This window comes from Erinaceus europaeus, chromosome 14 (genome assembly GCF_950295315.1).
Source record: "Erinaceus europaeus chromosome 14, mEriEur2.1, whole genome shotgun sequence".
Lineage (NCBI taxonomy): Eukaryota > Metazoa > Chordata > Mammalia > Eulipotyphla > Erinaceidae > Erinaceus > Erinaceus europaeus.
In genome coordinates, this window is record NC_080175.1 from 74,510,480 (window position 1) to 74,525,476 (window position 14,997).

At 42.4% G+C, this 14,997-nt stretch overlaps 1 protein-coding gene across 3 annotated transcripts in view; it reads right to left on the reverse strand.

Annotated features, from left to right (window-relative positions):
- KCNMB3 (potassium calcium-activated channel subfamily M regulatory beta subunit 3) overlaps positions 1 to 13,435 on the reverse strand; it is a 35,779-nt gene extending 22,344 nt beyond the window's left edge. The window contains exons 1-2 of one of the 3 annotated variants that reach the window (XM_016185956.2): positions 13,106 to 13,435; positions 4,343 to 4,450 (exon numbers count right to left, since the gene is read on the reverse strand). In XM_016185956.2, coding sequence (XP_016041442.1) covers positions 4,343 to 4,404 — 62 coding nt within the window. In that variant the 5' untranslated portion in view covers positions 4,405 to 4,450; positions 13,106 to 13,435. Of the gene's footprint in view, positions 1 to 2,314; positions 2,670 to 4,342; positions 7,065 to 13,105 lie in introns of those variants that run through there. The other 2 variants (XM_016185960.2, XM_060172000.1) reach the window with 2 other exon arrangements.
- Between the last annotated feature and the right edge of the window lie 1,562 nt (positions 13,436 to 14,997).

Sequence of the window (14,997 nt, forward strand, 5' to 3'; positions counted from 1 at the left end):
CAGCTTCATTACTCAGGTGAGACCTTTCCTTTTATAGTACACTCTAATTTCATCTCAGGTGGTTCACTTTCTAACAAAGTCCCAAAACCTAGATATACACCAGTTTCTGTGAGAGAGAGCTTATGTTCACACGTATCCATAAACCACTGCAAAATATATACCTGAAAGCAGAAGTACACTAGAGTTTGCAGTGAGTACCTCCCTAACACTTCCTCTCCACTATTCCAAGCTTGGGATCCATGATTGCTCAACAATTTGTTTGACTTCGTATGTTAACTCTCTTTTCAGTCACCAGGTTCCAGATGCCACCAGGATGCTGGCCAGGCTTCCCTGGATTGAAGACCCCACCAATGTGTCCTGGAGCTCAGCTTCCCCAGAGACACACCTTACTAGGGAAAGAGAGAGGCAGACTGGGAGTATGGACCGACCAGTCAACGCCCATGTTCAGCGGGGAAGCAATTACAGAAGCCAGACCTTCTACCTTCTGCAACCCTCAATGACCCTGGGTTCATGCTCCCAGTGGGCTAGAGAATGGGAAAGCTATCATGGGAGGGGGTGGGTTATGGAGATTGGGTGGTGGGAATTGTGTGGAGTTGTACCCCTCCTACCTTATGGTTTTGTTCATTAATCCTTTCTTAAATAAAAAATAAAAAATAATTAAAAAAAAAGAAAAAGATAGCACCACTGATCAAAGATTCAGCTTACCTGAAAGATGCAATATCGATTTAAATGCACTTAATAGCATCACCTCCTTAATGAGACAACAGGAGAAAATAGACTGGATTCATTCAACTATGAAATATTTTCCTCACTCAGAGATTTAAAAACTCAACTTGACAGGTCAGTAAAGAAATGCAATTGAGCAAAATAATTAATAGTTTCAACAAAATGATAAACCTAGGATATCACCCCTACAGAATATACATCCTTCTCAAACATATATGAACCATTTATAAGACCAAATCAAAAACAGAAAACCTCAACAAGCATCAAAAGTTCCCTAAAGGGTAGGGGAAGATAGCATGCTGGTTCTGCAAAAAGACTCTCATGCCTGAGGCTCCAAAGTCCCAGGTTCAATCCCCCACACCACCATAAACCAGAGCTGGCAATACATAAATAAATAAGTAAATAGTGCTCTAGATGTAGTGTATTTATAATCTCATTTTTTGACACTCAGAAATTTTGAAGAAAATCTAGTAAAGGGAACAAAAAAAAAATCAGCTACAATTATACCAACTAGCGATAATTATTGTTAATTTACTGGGTCACTTCCCTCCTCTATATCATTTCTCTAAAATGAGATCATGCTGGAAAGAGTATAGGTTTGTTTAATTCTTTTTTTCATTTCCCTCCATTGAAGAAGCATTTTGGGGCAGGGGAGATAGCATAATGGTTATGCAAACAGACTCTCATGCCTGAGGCTCCTAAGTCCCAGGTTCAATCCCCCCGCACCACCATAAGCCAGAACTGAGCAGTGCTCTGGTGTTTCTGTGTGCCTCTCTCTGGATCTCTCACAAAAATAAAATATTTTTTAAAAACCTTTTTTTTTCATTAACAATTCTCTGTAACTCTGCTATTGGTTACATAATATTCCCCCTCAATTGGACATTTCATAATTTCCTTAACCATTTCCAGGCTTCTGAAACCAGGAACAGCTTGTAATTAACTTTGTCTTATATACAGACGCCTTTTTTTCAGGGGGCTCTCGAAGGACTTAATGATCTAATTTGTTCTCTAACCAGCAAGAGGAGTGAAGAGTAGTCTCACTCCTTTCTGCCAGAAAGGCATTTCCACTCCTAACTAACCTAAATACCTGGAAGTATTTTGCTCATGTCAACTCCCCCATCCTCTCTGTCTGCTCCCCAGCAAATAGAAGTGGCTTCTCCACCATTCCTGACTACCACAAATTGGTAGAGACACCTCCTTGCTTTGCCTAAGGCAAACTCAGTTTCAAAAACTTGAGCCTGCTTATCTGGGTATATTTCCTGCTGAAGCCAGCAGTTTTCTCACTCTAGCACTGTAACTTCTGCAAGATGTGTTCCTCAGAAATATGCTCAAGATCATCAAAGTTTGATAGCTCCTCTGACTCTCACTGTGCATGTGTACATAGTTTTTGAGCATTGGATACATTAAATTAATATTCCCCTATAATTTCTTTTTTTTTTTTTCCCTCCAGGGTTATTGCTGGGGCTTGGTGCCAGCACTAAAAATCCACTGCTCCTGGTGGCCATTTTTTCCATTTGATTGGACAGGACAGAGAGAAACTGAAAGAGGAGGGTGAGATAGGGAGAGAGAAAGACAGATTCCTAAATACCTGCTTCACTGCTTGTGAAGCATCCCCCATGCAAGTGGGGAGCTGGGGGCTCGAAGCTGGATCCTTGCGTAGGTCCTTGTGCTTTGTGCTGTGTGCTTAGTTGGGTGTGCCACACATTCAGCCCCCTTCCCCTGTAACTTCTTTGTGCTGTAGAGGAGATTTGGGTAATTATTTTGACCTCCCTGGCTTTTTTTGTTTTGAGAAAATGATTTTTGAAATAGCAGCTAAGATTGACTGAAGTCAATATGCTTCATCAAGTTTAACAAGAGGAGAGTAATTACCCGATGGCACATTTCACAAGTGAAAACAGGGTATTGCTTTAAGGGAGGTACAACTGCTCTTACATCTAGTTAATTGTGTTGTGAAAAGGGCATTAAAACTGGCTCCCTTGCATAGCTGTTATTTGATCTTCTGCCATACAGTGATTCACTGTCTTTTCACAAAACCATTAGTTCATTTCTAGGAGAGGAGAGTGTTTGCCTCTGCCTCTTTCATCTTTCCATTTTTTTTCTCTTTCTCGGCTCCTGCTCCAGTTGAGCCACTAACAAATCACTCAGATTTCCACATAGAGTAACCAAGTGAGTGCATAATATCACATTGCTCAGACACATGCCTCTCTCAGCTCCCGTGTCCACCTCTTCAAACCATGGTCAGGCAGGAGTGCGTCTCTGCTGAAGGCTTTTAGTCCTTCTGCTCTGTATTCCTCTGGAGAAAAAGAAATAGCCTGTCCCATTCCCTCCCCCAAGGACTAGAGGTGACTGGTGAATGACAATGGCTAAAACATATCAAGAGTACAATGGAATGGTGTGAAGGGCCATGGATATAAAGGCATGTGGAGACTAAGACTGTCTCACTGTCCCCATTCCAGGGTAACTATTATTGTGCCCACAGCCCAACACTCCATTAAGAGGATTTGACTCTACAGCCCAAGCCTGCTTCACCAATAGAGCCTGGCGATGACTCCCTCATTCTTCCATTCCACCAGGAGGGTTTTTTCTTTTTTAATGAGTAATTTAATCATGATTTACAAGGTTATAAGGTGATAGGAGTACACACTATGCCCATCACCATAGTTCTATGTGTTCCCCTGCCAATGGTAACCAACATAGTTCATCCAAGATCATAGTTATTTATGGGGTGACCATAAATATATATATATTTTTTTTCTAGTTCATGTTTTTCAATTATCAAGAGGAATTTAAAATATATATGCATATATATATTTCTCATAGGAGGCTAAGCAGTGGTGCACGCTGTTAAGTGCTCACATTATAGTGCACAAGAACCGAAGTTCAAGTCCCTGGTTCTCACCTGCAGGGGGAAAGCTTTTATCCAATAATAAACAAGTACAATTTCTCACTCATTTGTTTTGGATAGAGAAGGAGAGAAATTGAGAGGGCAGGGGAGACAGAAAAGAAACGAAACAAGGAGACACCTGCAACAATGCTTCACCACACATGAAGCTTCCCCCTGCAGATGGGGACCAGGGACTTTAACTAGGGTCTGTGTGCATGGTAACGTGTGCTCTACCAGAGGCACCCTGCCCAACCCCCAAGTGATAGTCCTTAAGCATCAGCAATGCATGGACCATATCTTGACGCTGGGAAACCAGAGGTGAGTGTTTAAAAGCTACTGGCTTTCCAGAACTTGAGACTGAGAAAGGAAGTCAATAAAAAATGAATGTGAAGGGGCCAGATGGTGTTGCACCCGGTTGAACACAGATATTATGGTGCACGATCATCTAGTTTCAAGCCCCAGGTCTCCACCTGCAAGGGAAAAAGCTTCACAAGTGGTAAAGCAGTGCTGCAGGTGTTATCTGTTTCTCTTCCTTGATATCCTCCCCATCCCTGTCAATTTCTCTCTGTCTCTGTCCAATAAATAAAGAATGTGGAGGCATAGCAGGTGGGCACCCTTGGATGAAGAAGACCAAACTTAGTCCCCCACACACACACAGCCCACCCCACCCCTATGCACAGTCAAGGTGAGCTTCCCATCTGGGGCTGAGAGGTTCTGGCGATGATGACTTACCTCCCATGGCACCGCCGGCTGCCCTGGAGTGTGATCTGCACAGGGATGCTGAAGGGCTGCATGAGGCCAGGGGAAGGCTGAGTGCACTCCTCTCAACTGAGTCATAGCCTCTGAGGGCACCAGAAGGGGGAAGCTTCAGCATCATCCGAAGTGGGGTTGGTCCCAGGGAAGCGGGGGTCCCTGTGGGCCGCCCCAGGAAGCACCTGCACCTGCAGCGCTGCCACATGGTGGCTCGCGGGCACCTGCCGTCTCCACCTGTGCACTGCCTCACCTGCAGGTGCATCGCCATAGAGACGTCAACGCGGGTGGAAACTTCTCAGGCCCCAGGGACCCAAGGTAATTGGTGAGGGATGGACTCAGTACAAGGTCTATACAAATAAAAATATTTTTTTCAAATGAAGAATGTATTATAAGATTCCTTTTTAAATATTTTATTTATTTATTTATTTATTAAATAGAGACAGAAAGAGAGAGAAAGACCTACAGACCTACTCTACCATCCATGAAGCTGCCCCCCTGCAGGTGGGGACTGGAGGCTTTAACCTGGGTCCTTGTTAACATGTGTGCTAAATCAGGTGTGCTATGGCCTGGTCCCCTATCATAAGATTCTTATCAAATAGAGCTACTTTTTAACATATTCCCTCAAAATCAAAGATATATTCCTAAGTGCAAAAATTTTATGACTACTATAAAAGTATTCCTTCCATCCATAACATTTCATATAATGTCATTTAAGCACTGGGGAAAAAAAACCCTATAAAGAAACTTTTAACCAAAATAATTTTTAAAAAGAGGAGCATGGGCATGGTTTTCCCTGACCATGTTTCTTTTTTCACAAAATGAGTAGGAAAGCAAGCTTAGAACATAAATTTTTTTCTTTGATTAATTATATATTCTGATATAGAGGATGTGATTTTCCCCATTTTTCAAAACTCTGAGGGCCAGTTCACCATGAACATTAGATCAAAGGTAAAAAAAAAAAAAAAAAAAGCAAATAGCACTTTAACTTTCTTTGTGGTCCTAAAAACATTTGGGGATCTTCCAACACTCCCAGCTCATGAATAACAATTACCACTGTATAGGAGATGATAGGTTGCCAGCTAAACCACCATTGCTATAGGTGTTCTAGTAGAAAGATGATTTTATCTCATCACTTCCCAAAACGTTAGTGTAGGCCATGTTGCTTCCACCTGTAAGCAGAATCTTACTTGTAAACATCCATGTACCTGTAGGCACATTACCTGTTACTTATTGATCAGTGAAAAACACACATGCAGAAACTTTTGACTAGAATTGTTTTTCTGTTAGACTTACCAGCATCATCCTGGATAAAACATTTGCTTTGAGGGAAATGATAGCAACTTGGAATAAAACCAGAGAGCAACCAGAAACTTTCCCTTCTTCCTTCTAGTTGTAACTTAGTCTCTCTCTCTCTCTTTTTTTTGTAACTTAGTCTTATGAATATATGATGACTCTAACTTTTCCAGATTTAGATGTACTAATAAATCCCTCTGCAATTCGCTATGTAGTGATTTTAGTGATATAGATCACATGTATTTAATTCACCTGTGAAAAAAAACATTTAGTTTTCTTTTTTAATAATACAGACAGAGAGAAATTGGGTGAGAGAGAAAGAGACAACTGCTGCACTGCTTCATTGCTTGTCAAGCGGAACTAGGAACTCGAATCTAGGCCCTTATATGTAATAACTTGTGCACTTTACCAGTTACACAACCAATGCAGACCTCCAAACACCACTTCCTAATCGGCCCGTGGAGGGCCACCCCCCCCACACACACACATATATATACTTCCTCAAGGGTGGCAGCCTGCCTCTCAGGAGTCTTGAGTGTAAGTTGTGCTTCCAATATGTCTACTGTTAGGGGTCTGTTTAGGGAAAGCAACGCCTCTGGCCAAAAGCGTCTTCTATACCAGCACTCCCTCCCTCCCTGATTGCAAAGGCCATAAAAGGCAGGTGTGGATAGATGTGAGCACCTGAAGACAAAGACTGCAGCCCTTCACCTTAAAACCTGGGAGACTGGGAAGCGCCAGACCCCCCCACACACACACACACACCTCTCTGGAATGTACTTTCCTCTCCTTCTTTCTCTTTACTTCCAGTAAATGTTCTTCACTCTGAAATATGACTGTCTTTTTCATGATACTTCCATGTAGAAGTTAGTTTAGAATCATCTAGTGGAACTTAGGAAAACCCTTCTCTGTTCCTTCTCCCTTCCAACATTCTGATCACAGCAAGCTAAGACAGAAGTGTGCAGTGATAAGGGGTGCTGGGCACATGTACCTGAATGCTCCATCAAGACCTCTGGTCCCTCTCAGATCCAGGCCCTCCCTGAGCTACTAGCTCCTCTTCCTTCTTAGAAAGGCCACTTTCTGCTCCACAAAACACCAACCATAGATCAACTGTCAAGTCCACCATGTGGAATATTTTCCTTTCTAGAGGCTCTGGGTACTGGGTTCAATTTCATTATGTTGTGGATGGTGAACTACCAACTGACCCACTTTTGTTGTAGACATTTTAGCATAAAAGTAATTTTATCTCACCATTTCCAAAAACACTGGTATGAGCTACATTGCACATTCCTGTTCTGGTTTGCTTCAGTTAAAAAGGGAGCACACAGTGCCTTGGGAGGTTGCAAAATGGATAAAGCACTGAACTCTAAAGCATATGGTCCTGCGCTTGATCCTCTGCATCAGACTGTGCCAGTGTAGGGCTCTGGTTCTCTCCCCACCCCCAATAATAAAATAAATCGTCTTTTTTTTTTTTCAAATGGAGCATAAAACTTCAGTGTGAATTGTATAAGTATGGTGAAATTTAATTAGTGCCCATAAACTGTTGTGAAAAATGTAGATTAAAGAGAATGCTATTGCAAAATACTAGCATTATACATTCCTGGCCTCAGAGTCTACAATTGTTTTCTGTTGTGTTTTATCAAGGGATAAAAGAGCTGTCTCTCTCTGTCACCACGCTAAGAAAATACCCTGCCCTATTCTGGATTTCAAGTTCTGTTCTCAACTGTGACACCATCTTCTCTGGAAATATATCTAGTTCACCTCCAACTTAGCTATCAAGCTCAAGCAATGATTACTAAAGTCATAGGCCCCTAGAAACATACCTACAATAGACTTCCTAGCTTCTTTCCACCCTAAGGTCGCTATTCTCATCAGGTCTATTTCTACTCCTTGGTTCCTGTTTATTAACCATTTTGTCCTGCTTTATATCTTACTGCCTTTCAGACACCAAGTTCCAGATGCTACAATGATTCCATCCTGACCTCCCTGGAAAAATGACCTCACCTATGTGTCCCAGAACCTCACCTCTCCAGAGCCCCATCCCACTAGGGAAAGATAGAAACAGGCTGGTAGTATGAATCAACCTGACAGTGTCCATGTCGAGTGGAGAAGCAATTACAGAAGCTAGATATCCCACCGTCTGCACTCCCCCCAAAATTCTTGGTCCATACTCCCAGAAGAGGCAAAGGATAGGGAAAGATTATTAGAGGGATCTGAATGCCAATTTTACTAGATACAGGAAGATTTGTCACCAGGAGCTCACATTCCATGTGACCACTGAAAGGGAAGCAAATCTGAAAACACCAGAGGAAGTTAGACAGTGCTTTGCTCATCTGAAAGAGAAGAGGAGAAATGAAGGCAATGAAAAGTAGTGATAAGTGTAGGTGCGACTTGTAAAGGAAGTGAAGGCAGCACCATAGAAGTGAATTTCTTCTTCTAGCGTTTGCCCTTCTTCTGTAGCCAGTCAACAGCGTCAGGTTGAGCCTGATGTAAAGTTTCAAGACCTCCTTTGAATCTGGAGAGGTGGCAGTCGTTGACTATGTAGGTCATAGTCTGTCTGGAGCTGCAGGGGCAGTTCGGGTCGTCTCTGGCTCTCCAGCGATGGAACATAGCGGCGCACCAGCCATGGCCTGTTCCATAGCGATTGAGGAGGGCCCAATCATAACGTGCTAGGTCAAAGCCGGGTTGGCGCTTGCAGGGGTCTGTGATGAGGTGTTTGTTCTTTACCTCAGCTGACTACCAACTCTGTTTCCAAGAGACTGGAACAGAGAAGTTCAGTGTAGGCATAGGGGACCAGATTGGGTGATGAGACGTCAAGCGTTGGACAGGGTGGGCGAAGATATCCGCGTATATTGGCAGGTCCAGTCGAGCATAGACGTGGGAAATGAACTTAGATGATGCCGCATCCCGACAAATATCTGGCGGGGCGATGTTGCTAAGAACTGGCAGCCATGGAACCGGGGTGGAACGGATGGTTCCAGAAATTATCCTCATGGAGGAATATAGTTTGGAATCAACCAAGTGGACATGGGGGCTACGGAACCATACTGGGGCACAGGATTCTGCAGTGGAATAGCATAATGCCAGAGATGATGATAGTAGTGTGGAAGCGCTCGCGCCCCATGAGGAGCTGGCCAGTCTTGCAATGATGTTATTCCTTGCACCCACCTTTGCTGCAGTTTTTATGAGATGTTCATGAAATGACAGGGTGCGATCGAGAGTAACGCCAAGATAGACTGGCTGGGCTTCATGCCGGATTCTCGTATGGCCAAGCAACACATTAAGCTCACGGGAGGCCGAGGCATGGTGTAGATGGAAAACAGATGATACCGTTTTTGCAGTGCTAGGGATTAGTCGCCATTTTTTACAGTAATCAGATATCAGAGACATGTCTTTCATGAGTGGTTCCTCAAGGATGTTGAACTTTGATGCCTGAGTTGCACAGCAGATGTCATCGGCGTAGATGAACTTCCTTGAAGAAGTTTCTGAGAGGTCATTGATGTAAATATTAAATAGCGTAGGAGCCAGAACAGAGCCCTGGGGGAGGCCACTTGAGACAAGTCTCCATCTGCTAGACTTGTCACCCAGATGCACCTGGAATCTTCTGTTTTGGAGAAGAAACGATATAGTGTTGATATAGTGTTGGCCACCCATGGAGGCAGGCATCTTGAGATCTTGACCAGGAGACCACGGTGCCAGACCGTGTCTTAGGCTGCTGTGAGATCAACAAAGACAGCACCCGTCTTTAAATTCTTCTGGAATCCATTTTCAATGTAAGTTGAGAGGGCCAGGGCTTGTTCGCAGGTTGATCTTCCTGGGCGGAAACCAGCTTGGGTGGATGATAGGAATTTCTCTGTAAGATGAGAAATACGTGACAGAAGCAGCCTCTCAAGGAGTTTGTAACACACGGAGAGGAGAGAAATTGGTCTATAGCTGGCGGCCAGTGTTGGGTCTTTCTTTGGTTTCAAAACCGCTATTATCTTCGCACGATGCCAAACTTTGGGCATAGACTCAGATTCCAAGATGTGGGACAGGAATGAAGCGAGCCACTTCTTTGCTGCGGGACCCAGGTTAAGAATGAGTTCTGGGGTGATGTTATCATAGCCATCAGCTGTTCCCGGTTTAACCCTCTTCAAAGCGTCTTCCAGTTCAGACAGTGTAAAGGGAGAGAGTTTTGGAGATGGACAAGATAACCGGAAGTGGGATGACCACTCGTGGGAAATTTCTCTTTTCCAGACTGGGTCGATCTTAGCACGTCCAACTTGAGTTAGGTGACTGGCCACTGAGTTTGGAGATACGGGAGGATGGGAGATGGGAGGGGGTTGGCTACCGGCACCCAGTCTGTGAAGAAGCTTCCAGGCCTTCCTACTTGAGTGGGTGAAGTTCAGACTTTCCGTGAGTTGTTGCCAGCAGGCTTGGCGTGCTACATCCAGGGAGGCAATGAGTGAATAAAGATGGGCAAGAGATAGATGATAGATAGATAGATAGATAGATAGATAGATAGATAGATAGAGCAGGGATAGATTGCATAATGATTTTGCAAAGAGACTCTAATGCCTTACTCTCCAAAGTATAGGTTCAATCCCCCACACCACCATAACACCATAATCCAGAGTTGAGCAGTGTTCTGGTATTCATAGTACCATGCCCTCAACTTGGATCAACAGTAGTAGAGAATGTTCCATCCTCTGAAGGGAGGACGGACAACATACTCTATCCTACACATGAGGAAGATGGGTTGATATTGGGGCAACTTGGAATGTTCCTACTCATGACCAAAGAATGTGAGCTCAGATCTAGAGGGATGCAGAGGTCACATAGGCTCCTAAGCTGAATATGGGCCCCAAACCAAATCAAATCGATGGGGTTGACAGTCAACAATATTTATACACCTTTCCCATATCTGGGAGCTACTCTCTTCCCTGATTCAGCTTTCTGGTCCTTTTTCCAGCCATGATATCATCTCCCCAGACAATAACTTGGATCCACCTGCATATCAGATTTCAGGCTTAGGGGAAAAAAACACACACTAATATAGCCACAGGGCCTTTAGAATATAACTAAAATATGCCTATTAGTTATCTACAAAAATGGAGGACCCCCCCCCTTCAACCTTCATCTGCACTATTCCAGCCTTTAGGTCCATGATTGGTCAACAATTTGTTTGGCTTTGTATGTTAACTCTCTTTTCAACCACCAGGTTCCAGATGCTAGCATGATGCCAACCAGACTTCCCTAGACAGACAATCCCACCAATGTGTCCTGGAGCTCTGCTTCCCCAGAGCCCTTCCCCACTAGGGAAAGAGAGAAACAGGCTGGGAGTATGGATTGACTTGTCAATGCCCATGTTCAGTGGGGAAGCAATTACAGAAGCCAGACCTTCCACCTTCTGCATCCCACAATGACCTTGGGTCCATACTCCCAGAGGGTTAAAGAATAGGAAAGCTATCAGGGGAGGGGATGGGATGCAGAGTTCTGGTAGTGGGAATTATGTGGAGTTGTACCCCTCCTGTCCTATGGTTTAGTCAATGTTTCCTTTTTATAAATAAAAAATTAAAGAATTAAGTAAAATAAAATAAATGGATATATAGGTTGGTAGATAGATATAAACATATATAGATATATACAATATAGGTATTTACATATATGCATATAGAATCAACCCATATCTGTGACCTGAGGAGAACTATTGGAGTTTCTGCTGGAAGGGGGTGTGGACACAGAACTTTGGTTGTGGACACAGTGTGGGATTACACCCCAATTATCTTACAATTCTGTAAATCAATATTAAATAACTAATAAAAATGAACTTTATTTCTCACAATATCTTAACCTGGGGTTTTAAACACTTACTCTGTAGATTAGGTCTAAAGAGTCTGAGTAAATTGTCCAAAATCATGTCACAGATAAGGGGATGGCAGATCAGATTCAAAGGCCCAATCTTCTACTACTAATATTCCGCTTCCACACTCATTGGCTTGAGATATGTATTCTAGTTTTAAAACTACCCTTAGCAATACTGGTTCTGGTGTCTTCATAAAGACAGGATATACATATATTTTGATAAATCTAGGCATCTTAATTACTCTAGATCAATTTTTGTTCTTAATAAGCAAAAAGAAAAAAAATTTAACTAGATCATTACTCAGAACTGATTTACGGTAGTAGTGAGAACTGATTTACAGTAGTAGTGAGAACTGAACTGATTTACGGTAGTAGTGAGAACTGAAATTTAACTAGATCATTACTCAGAACTGATTTACAGAAGTAGTGAGTTTTATATGCCTCGGCATATAAAACTTTTGCAAAATACAAAAAAAAAAAAAAACAGCAGCAAAAAAACCTTTTGCATAACCACTATACTACCTCTCCAGCTCTGATTCTTGTTCTTGGCCAAATTCACAATTCAAATCCACATTGGCAAGTAATACTTTTTTATTAATTCTAATGCATCTGTTTTATATATATATCACATATATATAATGTTAAAAATATATATTTTTAACAGAGCACTACTCAACTCTGGCTTGTGGTGGTGCTGGGAATTGAACCTGGGACCTTTGGTGCCTCAGGCATGAAAGGTTTTTTTTTGTATAACCGTTATGCTGTCACCCTAGCCCTAATGCATCTTTTTAAATTATCTTTATTAATTTATTGGATAGAGACAGCCAGAAGTTGAGAAGAAGGGGAACAAAGAGAGGGAGAGAGACAGAGAGATACTTGTAGCTCTTGCTTCACCACTCATGAAGATTTCCCCCTGCAGGTAGGAACCAGGGGCTTGAGCCCAGGTCCTTGTGCACTGTAATGTGTGCACTTAAACCAGGTGTGCCTCCACCCAGTCCCATTCTAATGCATCTTTACAAATTAAAAAGTAACTGTTAACCAAAATTCTCAGTTAATTAGACCTTATTTTGTGCGGGGATATTTGTTGTTGCTCCTCTTTCCAAGGAGAAAAAGAAATATTTTAGGGAAATAAGTCTATATCAGATACTTAACTTTAATAAATAAAACCCCAGGAAAATTCCTGGGTTAGTAGTGATTCAGGTAACTTTTCTGTTTCAAGTAAGACAAATCCATGGTCCATGGGTTCCTGCTACCAAAACAGACACCAGTAATGTCATCTTGTTCTGAGTTCAGCATTTTTTAGCCCCTGAGGGCCCACGTCTATGCTGCCTTTTTCAACACCTTCATGCAAGATCCTAGAATAATGTCCACATTAAATAGCTCCTGATGACTGAACAATATTATCCTGAAAAGTATTCTGTATGTGGCACTGAGGGTAACACCTCTAACAAACTGGGCTAGAGCTGAAAAAGTAAAACACTTGGCTCACCCTTCCCAGTTCTTTCTGGTCTTTTATTCTTTCTATTCCTCTCATCCTTGGTCTTTCCAGTTTGTATTCATCCTGCAAGCTCTACCCCACATAGAAAAATCATCCTCCCCTTACTTCACATTGACCTTTAGACTAGCTGCTCCTCAGAGACAAAGGCTTCACCTTCCTCATACTTCTCACTTCCTAGAACAATGCCTGCAATACCACTCTCAGCTCATCCGTGAGTGCTAGCTAGAGAAGCAGTTAACTTCTTTTAGAAAGAAAATTCCACCTCAGGGATAACACCACATAAAATTACCAAGTGAATTATGTCTTTGGCTCTCAAATGTATGATAACACAGTGGGCTGAGGAGCGTACAGGATGAAATCATCAATGAACTTAAAGCGATTGTGATGAATCAGAGCTGATCCTCACTGTGTATGTCATTAAATTCTGACGTGGGCAGGAAGAGGTGGGAGGTCTCTCCAGCACAAACACTTTCACAATTAATGAGGCTGATGTCACAAAATCCAGTGATTCTAAGTCAGGTTAAATGAAAATACAGTGGTTCAAGGATTGATTATGTCAGAACCATGACTCTGAAGTTTTTCTGAGTGGGTCAGACAGACAGGTTTGTAAAGAGGAGCATGTGACTAAGAAAGTGGCTCAGACACACTTGCTGTGACAACGATGGATGGCATGAGCTCTTTGGTCAATGACTGCCCAACGTTTCAAAGACTTTATTTCTTCAGTAACTTGGTTTTTCAACTAATGCCAAGGGGCCCAGGAGATGATGGAGTGGATTAAGAACCCTATTTGTGAGGGCTTGGGTTTGTGCCTCAGCACCACATGGGAGTACCATGAACAACCCTAAAGAAATTCCATGGAAAGACAACAAGGGCAATAAAAGGGAAAATAAATAAATAAAAATTTTTAAAAATCCATGGAAGATGGAATGGTGCTTTAATGTTTCTCTATGTTTCTTTGTTCCTCTCTCTCTCCTTCTCTTGCTCTCTCTGAAAACAGAATACAAAATTAGGCCAGCAAAAAAATGACCTCACCAGTGCTTCCTGGTCCCTCACTTCTCCAGAGCCCCACCCTACTAGGGAAAGATAGAAACAGGCTGGGGGTTTGGGTTGAGCTGCCAACACCCATGTCCAGTGGAGAAGCAATTACAGAAGCCAGAACTCTCACCTACTGCACCCCAAAAAGAATTTTGGTTCATACTCCTAGATGGGCAAGTGATAAGGGAAAATGACCAAAGGGCTCTGTACCACCATTCCACCAGAACCCAAAGCATTTGTCACTAGGAATCTTATTATACCATCACTGAAAGGGAAGTGAATCTGAAAACACCAGAGGAACCCAGGCACTGTTTATCTTATCTGAGAGAGAAGAGGAAAAAAGAAAATATACCCAGAAGTAGTAATAGATATACATGTGACTTTGAAAAGAAGTGAAGGCAGGAACAGAGGAAATAATGGGCAAAAAATTAGATAGGTAGATAGATAATAGATAGATAGATAGATAGATAGATAGATAGATAGATAGATAACCAATATCTGTGACCTTGGGAGAACTACAACAGTTTCCAATGGAAGAGATAGGGGACAGAGAACTCTGGTGGTGGAAATTATCTTAAAATTTTATAAATCCATACTCCCAGCCTGCCTCTCTCTTTCCCTAGTTGGTTGGGGCTCTAGGGAAGCGGAGCTCCAGGACACATTTGTGGGGTCATCTGTCCAGGGAAACTGATCAATGAATGCCCATGTTCAGCGGGGAAGCAATTACAGAAGCCAGACTTTCCACCTTCTGCACCCCACAATGACCTTGGGTCCATACTCCCAGAGGAATAAAGAATAGGAAAGCTGTCAGGGGAGGGATGGATTATGGAGTTCTGGTGGTGGGAACTGAGTGGAGTTGTACCCCTCTTATCCTATGTTTTGCTAATGTCTCCTTTTTTAATAAATAAAAAAGCTTTAAAAATTATAAATCATTATTAAGTCATTCATTAAAAATAAAAACAAATAG